The 16,195-nt window shown below is 31.5% G+C and overlaps 1 protein-coding gene across 1 annotated transcript; it reads left to right on the top strand.

The window, feature by feature from the left end:
• Positions 1-2,402: 2,402 nt before the first annotated feature.
• On the top strand, positions 2,403-9,251 carry LOC145849670 (uncharacterized). Its single transcript, XM_082954677.1, has 8 exons — positions 2,403-2,537; positions 2,770-2,977; positions 3,333-3,519; positions 4,643-5,007; positions 5,275-5,898; positions 6,109-7,632; positions 8,137-8,319; positions 8,691-9,251. The coding sequence occupies exons 1-8, from the start codon at positions 2,453-2,455 to the stop codon at positions 8,827-8,829; spliced, it is 3,315 nt and encodes a 1,104-aa protein (XP_082810803.1). The 5' UTR covers positions 2,403-2,452; the 3' UTR covers positions 8,830-9,251.
• The last annotated feature ends 6,944 nt before the right edge of the window (positions 9,252-16,195 follow it).

The following is a 16,195-nucleotide window of genomic DNA, read 5'->3' as shown; positions in this document are numbered from 1 at the left end:
GTTCAAATACTTAATTAACAAAACTACAATTGAGCCTTTGATCAATATTTAGGTTTCACTAATGAAGTACTAATTAGTGGAAAAAATTATCTTGGTTAGCTTAGAATTTGTAAAATAACTTTAAAATACGAAATAATGTACAGAAAAAAATACACCTAAAACTGTTTTCTTTAATACATTTTATAAAAAATATAGTTTATATAGAAGTAAAACCCAAGTGGAATACTACATAAAACTTGTGTAAGTGGCAATTATGTTAAAAATTCATCTCTGGTATTTATTTGCTAACATTGCAAATACAGAGCTATTAGTTCATTATGTGATGAGTTTATTTTAAGCGTTTTATCTACAACGTATAAAAATTTAACTGAGTTAACTGACAGTATTCGTACTTTGGTTGCGACGACTCTTATAATCTACTATTAGTTGTAATTTATCATTCGCTTAAATTACTTCATGACGTCATTGAATTACATATTGCTTATCCAACGTCACTATGGGTCTGTTTTAGTCTTTGCTTGCAACTTTTTGTTGGAAATTCAAGTATGAGTAAAATTTTTACAAGCATTGTTGTTTTGTGGTACAATTTAATTACTGACAAAAACTGTTCTACTTATTTAACCATGTTTGTATAATTAAACTAATTTTTAATTAGAAAAACTGACAACATTACTTAGAGCACCAACTTGTAAAAAAATTGAAATCAAAATATGTGGCGTCATAATATTCAACTAGTGTATCATCATAAAGTATAACAAAAAAATGCTCCGCATGGTGGTATAACTGAAGCGTGTGGGTCAAAATAAGTTGGGGTAAAGAAATTTTAGATGAAAGACAACTTTTTCAGCTAAAATAAAGGACATAACCTGAGTTCATCAGATTTTGAGGAGCAGCTAAGCTACGGGGACACAAGCTTGACGATGACGAAAGTAATCGAGGGTTGTGTGAAACGAAAACCAAAATGTTTTTCATGATCATTTACTTTAAAAGATAAAAAAAAACAGTGAAAATTCAATTGTTTTAAAAAAATTGAAAGAAAAATTGTCCTGTTTTTTTTAATTTTCCATTTTATTTTATTTTAATCTTTGAACAAGTTTATAATAGTTTAAATACTTTAAATTAACTGCCGTATATAGTTCATTCAAACAAACTTTTGTAGTAGAACTGTATTGTTATAAAACTAATTATAAAAACAAATAATAGAAATTATTTTAGATCTTAAATATGTATATTCTTTTTACCACTACCATCAAACATAAATCATTTTGAGTACATAAATTTACATTTTTAAAAATATGTAAACTTTTATAACTAGTACTATTACTTTTAATGTAGTTTCGATAAATATGTAAAATTTTTCTTGTCAACTACTAAGACAAACTTTTAAGAGATAAATGAGTAAAAACACGTTTTATCTAATATTAACAAGGAAAACTAAATACATTATAAAAATTGCTTATTTCAATTTGTACATTTTCTATTAGTATGAACTTAAAATCTATTAACTTAAACTTTAGAACTGGGGTCGGTAAACTGCGGCCCGCCAAGCAGATACTTATAATTCGATGTATATTTTTAGCTAGATCACAACTATGTAGTGGAAGCAAATTCAGTTTTTTATTATCAAATGAAAATTTAATAACTATTCTCTGGTTATGTTTGTTAGTAAATTTATGCCTATTTAAAAATATTTTTTAAATATTCCTTGAAAAGATTTTTTTCAGTAAGTCTTTCTGTTTCTGATAAAAAGAAGCTTTAAAAGATTAAAAATATTTTGTAAGCATTAAACTTTTCTTAACCATATAACTTTAACTAAAAAGTTTAAAATAGTTTCAAAAAAGTATGTTCTAACTACCTATAGTTTATAAAAGAATAGGAATAGTTTATTTTGAGCAGGTTACAACAATTTTATCAAGTAATTATTATTTCCAAGACAACGTTAAATTTGTAAGTATTTTGATCTTTGAATTTTACACAAAACAGTAAAGTTTTCAAACTTAGTCATAAAACGTTCTCACTTTTCAAGTAGTAAACACGTGAAGCGATTAAAAAATCATCACAATTACCGGAAGTACCGTATGATAGAGCAAATATATACGACAAGTAATTATTTATATTAAACGTTAAGCTTGTGTTTCTTGTATACTTTTATAGAATATGTTGGAGTAGTATCTGTGTGATACTAAATACCATTTTTAAGTTGTCATTTTAGTTACAAGTGATAAAAAAATAGCTGTAATAGCACGTAAAAAATTTATAAGCATGTGGTGTACGACTAGATAACCGAAAATTTCCTTTGTACACCAGGTCCTTAGACCGAACTTTTTGAGTGCTTTTTTATCGTTTTATAAACTATATGTAAGTAAATTGAAGCTAGTATATATGTGATTCAGAAGGTTGTTTATAATGAAAAAGCCTGAAAAAGTGCATAGCTAGTCTAAATATTGAAAGTATGTATCTCAATTGCAAATTAATAGTTTTTTATTTGTTGCTTGGACTGAATTATTTGGCTTTATCAGATTGTCAAATTAACAAAGGTTAGCATTTTTTTTCAAAGTTACACTTTACTAAAAATTTAACTATTGTTAACTTGAAATTGAATTACTTGAACGATAGTTTTGTCGTAAAAAAATCTGTTAATCTTTACACTTTGAAGATTAGCTTGTAAAATCTACAAAATAAACTAATAACATTATAAAGGTTGTAAAAGCTATCTAAAAATAAAACTAATGAATTTAAGAACTAGAAATAAATAGATTATTTGTTCAGTGAACATACTAGTTGAAGTTCGAAGACACACCAAAGATTTACCATGCAGAGCAGAAGATGGACTTCAGGTTTGTAGAATAGAAGTTCAAAATATCACTGTAGAAATTTGTGTTACGAGGTCATTTGCCTCAGCAAACGCAAAAAGATGTGGAATTTCTGGTTTGAAACCGAGTGACTTTGATCTTCCTTGTTTGGTGGATGAGTACATGTTAAGTTTTACTTACATTTTATTTATTATAAAAGGCGTTAAGTTTGTTTGAAAGTCTAAAAAGTCTAAACAATTTTTAAAAGGTTAATTCTAAGTAGACAGTTTTAGCTAACAAAAATGCTTTTTTAACCGACTTTGTTGATTAGTTAACAAAGCAGTTGAGTCAACAGATATAATATTATTTTAGATAACAAATATTAAGAAGTAATTATAAACCGTTTTATAAAGAAACTAACGCTTAAAAGATAGTAAGCTATCATTAAATAGACACAAAAAAAAAAAAGTTTAAAAACAATTTAGAAATTTGATAACAGTAAAACTCAGCTTAAAAGTAAAAAATATATACTTTTATTAGAAATGACTTTGGTTTGTCAAAAATGTTTTCATCAAAGTATAATATGACAAAGTATTGTGTACACGAAAGATATTTGAAATGTGACGAAAGTAAAGAAGTTTCATGCAAAAAAGATGGAGTAAATCATTGTTATCCTAGAAACTATGTTGGTAAATATAATGAAATTATTAAATGTGGACTCAATGGGGTTAGCTAAATTGATGATTATAAGTCTTTGGTAAATATTTTTTAAATGACCTTAAGTGTTTTGTTACTTTTTTGATAATTTAATTCTAACATTATACTATATATATTGTCATCTAAAATATATCTATAGGTTTAAAAGCTCAATTGCTTAAATAATAATGTTAATTACATAAAATTTTCATACAACATCAAAAACAACTTTGAATGTAGTTTTCAACTTAAGTCGAAATTTATGTAAAAAATTTCCATATACAAGTTTGTAGCATTCGTTTTTATAAATACTAACTTAAACTACATAAATATTAAAACTGGTTAATATTTTTGAATGAGGTTTGCAAAAGTTTATTTTTAAATTAAAATAAGAGCTGATAAAGACTACTCATGCGATAAAAACTGCAAATAACAAAATATCTTTAATAAAAATTAATTACTTTTCATTATCAACTAAAAGTTTATTTTATTAAAGCTGTATAGTGTAAACAAATAAAAAGTAATTATTTCTCATTTCATTGATTCTTTCAAAAATACCCTTTTAAAATGAGCTTAGTATTACTAAACAAACTCGTTTATATTATACGTTTTATAGTAAAAGCTTTTTAGTCTAAATTTTCAGCCTACTTTTAACTTTGAAAGATGAAAATGTAACACAACAGCATTTCCGAAAACACAGGAACTTCCAAAAATAATCTGCGATAACGCAACAGAGTTCGAATGTAAAGACGACATCAAAAGGTGCATTCCCAGAGAATAGAGTTGTGTTTATTCAGGGTTAGGGTCTGAGTTGATTAAGGGTCAGGGTTAGCGTTAGGGTTAAAGTTATCGTTAGGTTCAGGGTAAGGGCTGGCTGAAACTAAGTTTAAAACCGTGCTAAACCTATACCGTACAAAAGTCACTCCGAACCATATGTTTTAAACAAATTATAATGTAAATATTTTTGTGATAATTAATTTAAAAATATCTTACACAATAAGATTATATTTACAGTTTAAACTTTTTCTGTCAAAAAAATATAATTTTTTCGAATTTTAAGTTTTATAAAACGCTTGATTTAAATTTTTTGTCACCTACTTTTCAGCTTAACTTTAATTATAATAAACATAAGTGACAAATACAACAAAATACAGAAAATTCCTAAAATAACATGCGATATAGCAACAGAGTTCGAATGTAAAGACGACACCAAAAGGTGCATTCCCAGAGAATGGGTTCTTGATAACCAACTAGATTGCTCAGATTTTAGTGATGAGAAATCTCCTTTGCCCTTTTGCTTTTCTTCTGAGTTCGCTTGTCCTTCAGGTAGATGCTTGCACAGGTATCGAGTTAATGATGGATTTCCTGACTGTTCCTCAGGAGCGGATGAGAGTAAAATAGGTTTCGAGTGTAAAATAGGAGAATTCAATTGTAAAAATGACGTATTTGAAAGGTGCATACCCATTTCGTGGGTCAATAATAACTTGCAAGATTGCTCCTCAGGTAACGATGAAAACAGGTAAGAAATTTTAACTGTTTTTACTTGTTGTTCAACATAGAAACTTGTATATCTTATTATACCTATTTAAAGAGAAATAAACACTTTGCCGCATTCTAAGTTATTTTTTAGATGTGTTTACTTTAAAATCTTTTAATTATTAATTTAAATCCTCGAAAAACAAAGTACTATATCTCATTTCAATTGCTTGAAAATATAAACTATGATGTATTTAAAGATCTTTAGTAAAAATGTATATCATTAGTTTTCATCCTTATCCAATTACAGGTCGTTAATTATCGCCGACTGTAAAGAATTTTCTTGTGACAATGGGTCGAGGTGTTTACCATCGAGCTACTTATGCGATGGAATCCAGCATTGCTTGGATGCAAGCGACGAAGTAGGAGAAAATGTATGCAAGACGCCAACTTTGTACAAGTGCCTGATTGACGAACCATCGATGTACATACCCTGGACTTTTACATTTTACCAAGGTCTTGCTTCATATTGCAACGATTCTTCTGACTATCACACGAGACAGATTTTTGGTTTTAGATGTGCAGTCAATGAAAAGTATCATATTAGTACCAATATCCAAGTCTTAGTACCGATGTTCTACTTGCTTAACAACATATCTGTTTGTGCCGACCGCTCCGATGTATGTTACGATTCAAAGGGCAAATTCATGTGTTCGCGTTGCCTTGACAACAAAACGATTATAAACCCCAAGTTTAATTGCGACGGGTTGTTTGACTGCCCGGATCTTTCAGACGAGTGTTTGTGTGACAGTAATACGGCTGAGATAAATAAAGTTTGTGAGATGAGGGATAAATTGGATCTTTCATTGTTCTGCAACCAGGTTGTAGATTCGGAGTTTGATGAAAAATTCTGTAGAACAAATCAGCAATATACGTGAGTTCCAATTTTCTACTAGAGCTGATTAACAACATCAAAACAAGAGTAGATAAATGATCGGACTATTTATAAAAAAACACAAGCTTTTGTTTATTCTTTTAATATTTTTATTTTATATACATAATTGTTTTAAAGTTTAATAAGCATTTAATAAAGTTTCGCTATTTTAAAGTTTTATAATTGCTTAAAAATAAAAACAATTAACAGTTGTTTGACCAAACCAGACATTTATGAGTACAACACCCTTGTAAAAATTAAAAAAGAGCAGCTTTGCGACGGTGTTATCGACTGCTTTTACAAAGACGACGAATGCTACTACGACTGTTTGCACGAATTGCGACTGAGAAACTCATCGATTTATCAAAACCAGTTGTCAATGTGCTATGGAAAAAGTTTCAACAGCACGTGCGAAGGTTTGTACCACCTTAATATCACGGATTTATTACCACGAGAAGACTATATGTGCGACGGTTTAAATTTGTGCAATGAAAACTTTGATGAACTAGAAGAGCACTGCCCTTGGAGGTTTTACTGTGATGACCTAGATAAGGTTAATTTTATGTATAATTTTTTCGAGAGTTCTACTGATCTTAGTAATCCAGATAAAACTAGCTTGAGTGCTGAGAAAAGGTGTAATGGCATACGTGATTGTTCAAATAACAAAGACGAGCTTGGTTGCAAGAACGATGAAGATATAGTAGTTTGCAGCAAGAATAAAACATTGGAAAATTTATCGAAGTTCGACGGAACTATTCAATGTAATAACGGAAAGGATGAGTGCGAAATTACTGCCTTTTCTGACTCTAGAGAACTGATAAAGTACACGTTTTTGAAAATTCTCATTTACATCAACGGTTTTTTAACAATTTTCTGCAATTTTTGCGTGATAGCAAACTACCTGCGCAAGTCTTCGAAAAGCAGTGCGAGTCACAAACACACTGTCACCTACTTCAACAGACTGCTGGTGACAAACTTGGCTGTTGCAGATTTTGCGATGGGAATCGCCCTCATGATAGTCGCCTTCAAGTCAACAGAGTACTCTGAAAATTTTTGTGAGAAAAATCCCGAATGGCGGGCGAGTTACGGTTGTACTTGGGCCGGAATTCTGGTGACTGTTTCGTCACAGGCCTCTCTAAACTTCATTCTGCTGCTGACCTTGTACAGGACTTACACTTCGCTAAATCCTTTCAACGTTAACAAGTTGAGCTTGCCAATGTGTTACGCTTTCATATTTTTCATGTGGTTCTTGTCCATTTGTTTTGCCATTGTGCCGATAGCTTTAAAAGACGTTTTTGCAGAAGATTATGTTATAAAAAAGACAAGATTCTTTTCAAACAGAGTGGCCAATAAAAGTGTTATTAAAGATTACAAATCAAAGACAATTGAATTCGCTTTAAACTCAATCAAAAACTATGGCAATATGTCTAGAGCAGATCTTAATGACTTCTTTTTTGAAACAAGTCAATCTTCAAACCGTTTTCCTCAAAGGCAGTTGGAAATAAAGAACATTATAGGCTACTATGGAGCAACAAGCGTTTGTTTTCCTGATTTGTACGCGCAAGAAGCACCCAACATGTACTTTTCTACAATCACGTTGACCTACAATCTCATTGTGATGACTGTCATCATCTTTTGCTACTTTTCAATTTACCGAAGGTCTAAAAGTAGCCGTTTATTGAATGAAAATAGAAGTTTAAACGAAATGCAAGAAAAACGAGCAAATGCTTTGAGGTATGCACTCTATTTCTAACAGTTTTTAAAATTTTATTGTTTTTTTTTAAATCTATTCTCAATATGATAAACCTATATTTAAATTGGATGATTTATTTTCTTTTGATATTATCTTTCTTTCGCATGCAAGCTTTATAAGTATTAAATTTTTTTTTTTGTTAAATTTCTCAAAACTAAGTAGGTGCCTTTGTCTTACTATATGTTTTTTTACTTTTTATCTACAAATGTTTAGTGCTTTAAATTATCAAGATAAAAACAAAAGTTGCTCTAAATGCTAAGTAAACAAAGGGTTAAGTTTGTGAAAATAAAAATGAGTTAATGCGTTGAAGTGCATAAATACACTTTATTTCATTATTGCGATAAAAATTAAAAGTTTAATTTGTTCTTCGTTAATGTTTGTTTAACTAAAACTTACTTTTGTTTTGATAAAAGTTTACGTTAAAATAGTATAGTATAAAAAGAAGACTTTTAAGGCTAACATTAACTAACTTTATTTTTATCAAGGCTACGAATTTTGATAATAACACTGGTCGACAAACTGTGCTGGATTCCAGTCTATATATTCTTTGTGTTGACAAGAACAAATTCCAGCGAAGCATTACACGATTTAGCTCATAATCTCACACTAATTGTACTCATACCAATACAAAGTGCTATAAACCCTATCATTTACTCAAAATTCGATAGGTAAGATATTCTATGATTTTTTTGAAGAACTTAAGTGAAAACTCTTTTAGTGAAATTAATTACTGTTTTAAGTTTTAAAAACTGATACCAATATAACCGCAATAAAATTTTGATAAGTAACATTTTGTGTGTATATTTAAACTTTAGTTGCTTTTTTAAAGATTTATTTGACGTGTAACTAAATTTATAAATATAAAATGTACAGTTATTTCAACTGTATTTACCTTTGTAGCATCAAATACACAGTAAAATTAAGTAAAAACAATATTCACTGTTTATAATAGAGACCTTTTTGATTTTAATTATATGAACTACTACTTGTCGAAAATATTTGATTATCAGAACAATACTCATATAAATGGATCAAACAGGGTTCTAATAGGATGGATGACGTGTGCCAAAAAGCAAGCTAAAAGTTTGACACTGATACGTAAACAAAAACTGAACGTTGGAATGCGTCAAAAAAGTAAAGAGGCTCAAAACAAAAACGTTGTTGTAAAAAAAAAATAGTCAAATAAGCGGAAGTCGCTTGTAGTTTTCAAATATTTTTAGCGTAGAAAAATTGTTTTTCTTTTTTTTAATTTGTTAAACATTAAGTTGTTGATAGATTGTGAAACATTAATTTTGATGCACCATAATCTCAATCTCTGCTATTGGGTAGTTTTAAATGACAACTACCATGTTTGTACAATTTTTTTAAAGCATTATAAGTTTTAAATCAAAATTGCGGCAGGGCTGAATTTTAAAGTTTGCATGGTTATTTGATCGTGTTATTACTTACATAAAAAGAAAACACGTTTGATCATTTTATACCAGAAAGCGTAGTGTATCGTTTAAAATTAAACTTAATTTTTACAAGTTTTTCTCACAAAATGTATTTTTCAATAAACTTTTACGAACTTTAAGTTTAATATGTTACCTATAAAAAAAGCACTTCCTCTGATTAAACTTAAATATTTTTGAGCGTTAATTCTCCAAACACTTTTATAAATTACTTGTTCTTAACTGTAAAAATGCAGTAGAATTTATTAACAAATTTATAATTTTTAGGAGTATTCTAAAAACAAATTAAATGATATAGTGAAAAAAAAGTAATTGTTTAAAGTTTTAACAAATATTTTTCTATACTGTTGTGTTTTTCATTTAAACTTTCGAACAACCTAATTTGTATAAACATTAACTTGTTTTTTGTGTCAGAGTAAAAATATATTAAATCTAACTAAATAAAAAAACAAATTTTATGTAGAAAAAAAGCTATAAGCTAAAGTTAAGTTTTTTTAAGATTTTCTTTATACTATATACTTTAACTTTAGTTAGTTTTATATTTAATGTTTGCTGTATACCCAAATAAAGTGTTTGAGAACTTGAAGGCCATTAAATTACGCAGGTTTTTTTAAACTTTCAAACGTTGTCTAGGAGTTTTATATGTAATTAACACTAAATATATTATATAGTCTCATATAATATATGTTTTTATTTATTCTCATAAAAGCATTATAACTTTGACATAATATTAGAACTTTAAAAATTTTTATATGAGGTTATAAAAAGAGTACTAACTCAAACTTCTTTAAAATAAAAATAAAAAGAGAACTTACTTTGACTTTTATACAACTCAGTATTTAAGATTACGTCGGTTTGTGAACTCGCAATTGTATAGTAGTGAGTTTAAGTCTTAAATAAAATCTCAATCATATCCTTAAAATTTAATATTTTTTTTTGTTAGCTATGGTTGATGGCATAAGTTCTTAGCTAAATTTTTGTCAAAACTTCTGTAAAATTAATTTTATAACTGCTGGAAAACTTTTCATCTAAATCAAATTTATGCCGCAAGTTTTTAACTTACCAACCGCAGCTTTTGCCGGTTAGTCTTTTACAGAAGTGCGACTTCAAGCGGAAAAAATATTTGCTCTCGCCAGTGCGCCGCAAATTTTTGCAACAAGCGCGCCAGCATGTTTCTGACCTTGGCAGTTTTCTTTGTTACCATAGTAACCGTGTTGATGTGCGTCTGTTGCCACGGTTGCGACCGGAAAAAGTGGAGGACGGACTTGGACCAGAGCGATGCAGTCAGGGCTTTCAGTACCCGTTGATAAATTAAATAAGTTAAATGCGATTACAGTGTACACCAGGATTTATGGTCCAAAGAGGGGGGCATGACGTCATACTTTGAAACTTACAGTAGGTATTCTGGAGTTTATGACGAAGAGCAATATAAAAGATTTAAGGTAGTTTTAATGGTAGTTTTTGAGAAATCTTGTTGCAGAGGGCTGTAATTTTTTAAATTTCTTTAAAAGGGTTTTTTTTAAAAAGTTTAGGAAACCCTGGTGTACACTATATGTAAAAATCTATTTATCTACATATTAAAACTTTGACATTATATTAGATCTTTTAAATCTTTTATATAAATTTTTAAAAAGAGTACTAACTCAAACTTTTAATAATTAATCTGCTTATTTATATTTTATTACATAAACTAACTAAAATACAATAAATTTATTATCACCTAGAGTTACTTAAATTTAAATAAAATCTTGAAACGTAGCGAATTTACTTGGCTAAGTGAAGCAGATAATATATCTTTAATTTCTAACTAAACTACAAGAATTTTACAGTTTTACGGAAGATAAAAGTTGTTTTGTAAAATGCTAGAAATATACGGCAGTTCTCTAAACAAAAAAAAGTAAAACTAAAGCTTAATCTTGAACGTACTAAACCTTTACTTTATAAACAGCTTATTATATGTTTAATACTTTTCTGAAACTACTGGCTCTTTAAGACAATATATTGTATGGTATTTAATAAGTTTTAAAACGAAAAAAGTCAATGTATAAAAACAATTTTAACAATTTATATCTTTAAGATTGTTTTGTACAAGTTTGAATAACACTACTTTTTTAGTATATGCAAGTATTGTATTAATCACATATAAAAAGTTCATTCTTTTCTTAAAAAATGTACACTTTTAACCTTGTTATGCCGGTTGTTTTGCTTTTTGATTAGTTATATCTCACTTTGTAATCAAATTTATGCTTTTAACATACTGAAATTAGTTGCAAAGCGTTTTAATTAGATTAGAATTTGATACTTTCATGCACAACTATGTATAGAAAACAATCATTTTTCGAATATTTGTATCTATTGACACAAATTAATAATCACTCGTTTAAGTTGTTTACCTCAAGTTTTGTTTGATTAGAGCTTCAATGTTAAATCAATCACTTTAAAAGTTTTATGTTTTAATTTCGAAGCATATTAATTATTGAAGAAGTATTTAAGCTAAAATAGATATATTTAAACAAAATCTCAGCAATTAAGCATGTATGTTTGTTGTTTTGTCAAAATATGTTAGCCTTATTAAACACATACAAAACTATTTAATCATTAAAAGTTTAAAAGTTACAAAACTCCTCAAACTATTACTATATAAACTTACTTGAATAAACAAGTAAAAGTACATTTTTGTTAAAGCATCTTACAACAAGCCTGTATACAAAAAATTTACATTATTTTTTTTTCAGCCAATCACAATGCAAACCACTGTCACCATTAACGGACTGTCCCCCTTCCTCCGCCCCAAATCGATCCTGGAGAGTGTCAAGTATCACGGCACGGTGAGGAGCGTCGAGCTGCACTACTTCAACGACGAACTGGGATTTGAAGGCGACGCGATGGTCGAGTTTGAGGACCCGCTGGTCGCCAGCCGGGTCGCTTTCGTCGACGTCGAGGGAGAACGCTTTCAAGCAGAGCTGACTGACGCTGCAGCTGGTAATTTTAACAAAGTCGAAAGCCGTGAACTCCGTCCCGACAACCTGCACATTAAAGTTGACTTGGACCGTTTTGACTGTTGGAATTTAATCGCTGAAGATTTAATGAATTTGTACGCCCGTTTTGGCGTAATAAACGGACTGAGCGTTTATTACGACGCGCAAGAAAAGAACTCGTTTGCCATAATCGAGTTCGCACAGTTAGCAGTTTCGAAAAGTGAATGCAAAAAGCACTGCGAGGATGCATGCTCAACTTGTTAGCAAATGTTTGATTTAGTGTAAAGTTATCAGGAGTTAATCAAACATTTAACAGTACTCTCTGGTCGTCAACTTAATCGCATATACTTTTGTTTTATTTCTACTTATAAGTTGTTGTAACATTTTGTATGTGTTTTATAACGTTAGTTATAACACTAACTAGTTTAGATTATAGTTATAATTTATAAAACTTTGTGCGTTTTATACGTTTTAATAAAGTAAAAACTAATTTTTGGTTTGGATGTAAGTCGTCATGATTTTTATTACTAAAGTAGACGCAAAATTTCCAACCTAAGATATTTCTTAGTTTATACCAGAGTTTCCCAAACTTTTTTTCAGAAGGCCTTCGTTAAAGAAATAAAAAATCTATAGCTCCCTTCGACTAAATTTCTCAAAATACTACCACTATAAACGCCTGAGACCTTTTTTATGGTCTTCATCATTAACTCTAGAATATTTAGTGTAACATTTAAATTATGGGATCGCAATTCTCCCTGCTTATGACTTCCTGAGTTTCTAAAACATTTTATAACATCTAGTTTAAGTTTCTAAACTACCCTTAAATACGCTTAAGACGTTTCGCTTGATCTTCATTATCAACTTTAGAATTTCTAGTTTAAGTTAGTGCTCATGACCCCCTCCTTTAGCCCTTTTGTAGGCATATGGCACATTTTGAAAATTACCGGTTTAAACAAAAAAAAAAGCTTATTTCTAACCTATATAACACAACTTATGAGTTAGTGATCAAAGTATGTACTTGCAAAAAGTTCGCTGGTAAAACAATTCGTGGCAAAGTAGTAAACACATAAAAACCCGCAGTAGCGCAAAAGCTCATTTAAACAACTTCAAGCCGCTTCAAGAATACTGCAGTGTGCTGCTAACATAATATCAAAACTGAAATATCTTGGCACAGAAGCGCACTTAAAACCAGTAAGCTAACCAGAGCGGCCGTGAGGGAATCGTAATTCGATTTTCTCAAAGTCCTTCTTACACCGCTACTCTCTCCATTACGTCCTACTCAGTTTCACACGCGATTTCGTTCAGTTTACCGACTGCGCGCGAAACCGAACGATCTCGCGGTTTAATTAGCACCAAATTTTGTGTTCGAAATTATATTCAGCATGCTATCTTTGAAGCGCTAATAAAAGGTAGCGTATCATCATGTAACTGAATATGCCGCAGGTTAGCGGTTTACCCGTCCCCCGGGAAATGTTTCCCGCTCGAAATCAGAACGCCAAATCCCAGCGAGGCTTTAGTTTGATTTATGCGCGATGTTTTCCACGAGCGCGCGACCGGTTGTTGTTTTCCACCGAAAAGAATTAGAGCTCGGGCCGTGTGTTGTGACGTCACAAAAGCAGATGGCCGAACGGTGAAACTTTAGCCACAGCGCTTTTTAGTTCGTTTGCATTTTTTTCAGTTTTTTTCGACGACTGGATTAGATTTTTAAAACTTATACAAAATTTTACAAACATAAACTAAAAAAAAACTAAAGAAAAACCTTAAATGAGTTTAAAAATTTTTTTTTCGAATTGACGAACTAACTTAAAAAGTTTTAAGGCTTCAAAACTAAACACTACCGCAGACTTACCTTCACTTTCCAAAACAACTCACCGAGAAAAACCACTTATTGCAAACGCGACGTCGGCCGAAGCACAAAAAGCTAACAAAAGTCAACGATAAAAGAAAATTTCTCCCCGCGCAGCACACACTGCGAGGTTATTGCTTCCTGTGTCCCCCCCCCCCCCCACGATTACGACCCCTCGTTGCGCGGCAGTCGCTTTTCGGTCACACGGGCGATGCGTGGGGGTGGCGGCGCGCTTTGAGGGTCGTGTGTGATCTGATCGATGCTTCGCCTCCGCGCCTCTCTCTCTTTTCGCTTTCGAGCAGCAGCGGCGGCGATTAAAAATTTGCTAACGCGCGCGGCGACGACGCGGAGAGAGCCGAGCGGCGGAAAGAAGTGCGTTCGGCGGCCGTCGACGAGCAGAAGCGCTTTCGTTGTGCAGCAGAAGCAAAGCGAGGAGGCAGCTTTGGAAGCTCGTCGAAGTTTCGAGAATCGAGATTCTGTTTTCGTTGGCGGTTGGTGAGCCGTTTGCTGGTTTGATAAGTTTTAGTTCATAGTGTTTTAGTTTTATGTTTCAAAGCATTTGCTGTCGTTTAGAAGTTTACGTTTAGATTTGTAAGGTAAATTGTCAACTGTTTATTAAAACAATTGCATGAACACAAGTTTGAAAGCAATAGATTAAGTTTTTACTAAGTTTAATTATAGGGTTTGAAATAGTCAATACGAAACCCTACTAAAACCCACACTAAATTGTTGATGTTCGATGTACTCGTTCAATAAATACTAGCCACACTGTTCACAATATAAATTCATTTAGTAGTTTTTTTTTAATGTACAAACTAATAACACTATACTCATAAATAACTGATCTTAAAGTTGCAAGTAGTTTTTATGATAGAATTGAAAAACTTTCATTTAGGTAATAACAAACTTAATCAACATCTTTGCATACATTTATTTTATATTAGTGCTGGTTATTAAAAAAAAAAAAATTTAATGAGTTTTAATCTAAAAGTCCGAACTAACAACTAAATACGATGTTGTTATCTATGACTTTAGTAAGGCAATCATGTTCATCAACAAACAACCATTTTAAATTTTTAATAAGTACTTCAATATAAAATAATACTAACTTCAAATATACACTTAAAAATTCTAGCTAACAGCGAACGAATATACGAAATAAAGAATAATATACAGGAAAATTTACTGTAAAAAGTAAGAAAATTCCACCGTTTTAAGCAACACCGTGAAAAGTTTTCAATGGGCTGTTGAACTGCGGCCTCTTCAAACCTCAACGACAAAAAGCTTATCTTACACAACAGCCACCAGCGAGATTTCATTAGAGGAGCGACCCTTCAAAACCTGCCCCCCTTTTTTGAAGCGCCGTCACACACACAGCGAAACTCGTTATCTCAGCAGCTAGCTGCCTTTTCCTGTTTCAAGTGACAAGACAGCTTGCGAGTGAACGAAACGCGAAAGGGGGGATAATCTCAGCGATAAGAAGGCAGCGAAATTAGGCAAGGGCCTCTCGTGTGTGCGCGAATGACGGGCATCGACTTTATTTTGAACTCGAGCCTTCTTTTTATATACGTTCAGTTGGCTTCCAAGCAAAGTCAGCTCCTCACATGCCGCTAATTAAAGGCGCCGAACTAGCGGCGAGGCTTTCAGAAGGCTCGTTTTGCTGGCAGCGAGGAACTTAGTGATCTTGTTTTGCATTTGGAGGTTGGTTTCTTTCACGCAGTCAAAATCCCTGATGGGCGTTTTGAGTTCTGGCAGAAGCCATCCGCACTTTTTTGATAGCTTGGTTTCTCAATTGCGCTAAGAATAGATTTCAAAGGCTTGTATAGTAAGAAATTTGTAATTTTGGTTGACTTTTAATTACTTTCGTTCTCAATAATGATATTTGGAATAAAACACTTTTAAAAAACTTGATATTTTTTGAAGTATATTGTAGAGTTATCTAGCCCAAAAAACCTCATACAAGCTTGTGGAAAGCTTTCCATTCACTTTCCATACACGCAGCATCCGTCAGCGCTATCTTTTAATGAAAAACCAGCGTGTCGGCGAAAATTATCATGAAGGCGACAAAAAAAAAATCGAGACAGACAAACGGTATGCCGAAAACTGTCGCCTGTTCAGAAAATCAATCTGTCGCCGACCTCGCCTCCTTATCTGCCAACCTCAAGGCACGCGATCGGCAAAGTCGCTTTCACAGCCAGCCACCACACACAACGCTAATTTCTTCAACTCGCTAATTGCCAGCTCGTTAGAGGCCGTCGCTGGTTTTCTG

This window comes from Thalia democratica, chromosome 2, assembly GCF_965202585.1.
Source record: "Thalia democratica chromosome 2, ktThaDemo2.hap1.1, whole genome shotgun sequence".
Lineage (NCBI taxonomy): Eukaryota > Metazoa > Chordata > Thaliacea > Salpida > Salpidae > Thalia > Thalia democratica.
Note: the sequence above shows the minus strand (reverse complement) of the source record. Positions and strands in the feature narration are given on the sequence as shown.

What these genes read in the sequence shown, in the direction of transcription:
- LOC145849670 (XM_082954677.1), top strand. Translation starts at nt 2,453, where the DNA reads ATGTATCTCAATTGCAAATTAATAGTTTTTTATTTGTTGCTTGGACTG. An exon ending in AGATTGTCAAATTAACAAAG is followed by an intron (nt 2,538 to 2,769) that starts GTTAGCATTTTT and finishes TTATTTGTTCAG; the next exon opens with TGAACATACTAGTTGAAGTT. An exon ending in TCAGGTAACGATGAAAACAG is followed by an intron (nt 5,008 to 5,274) that starts GTAAGAAATTTT and finishes ATCCAATTACAG; the next exon opens with GTCGTTAATTATCGCCGACT.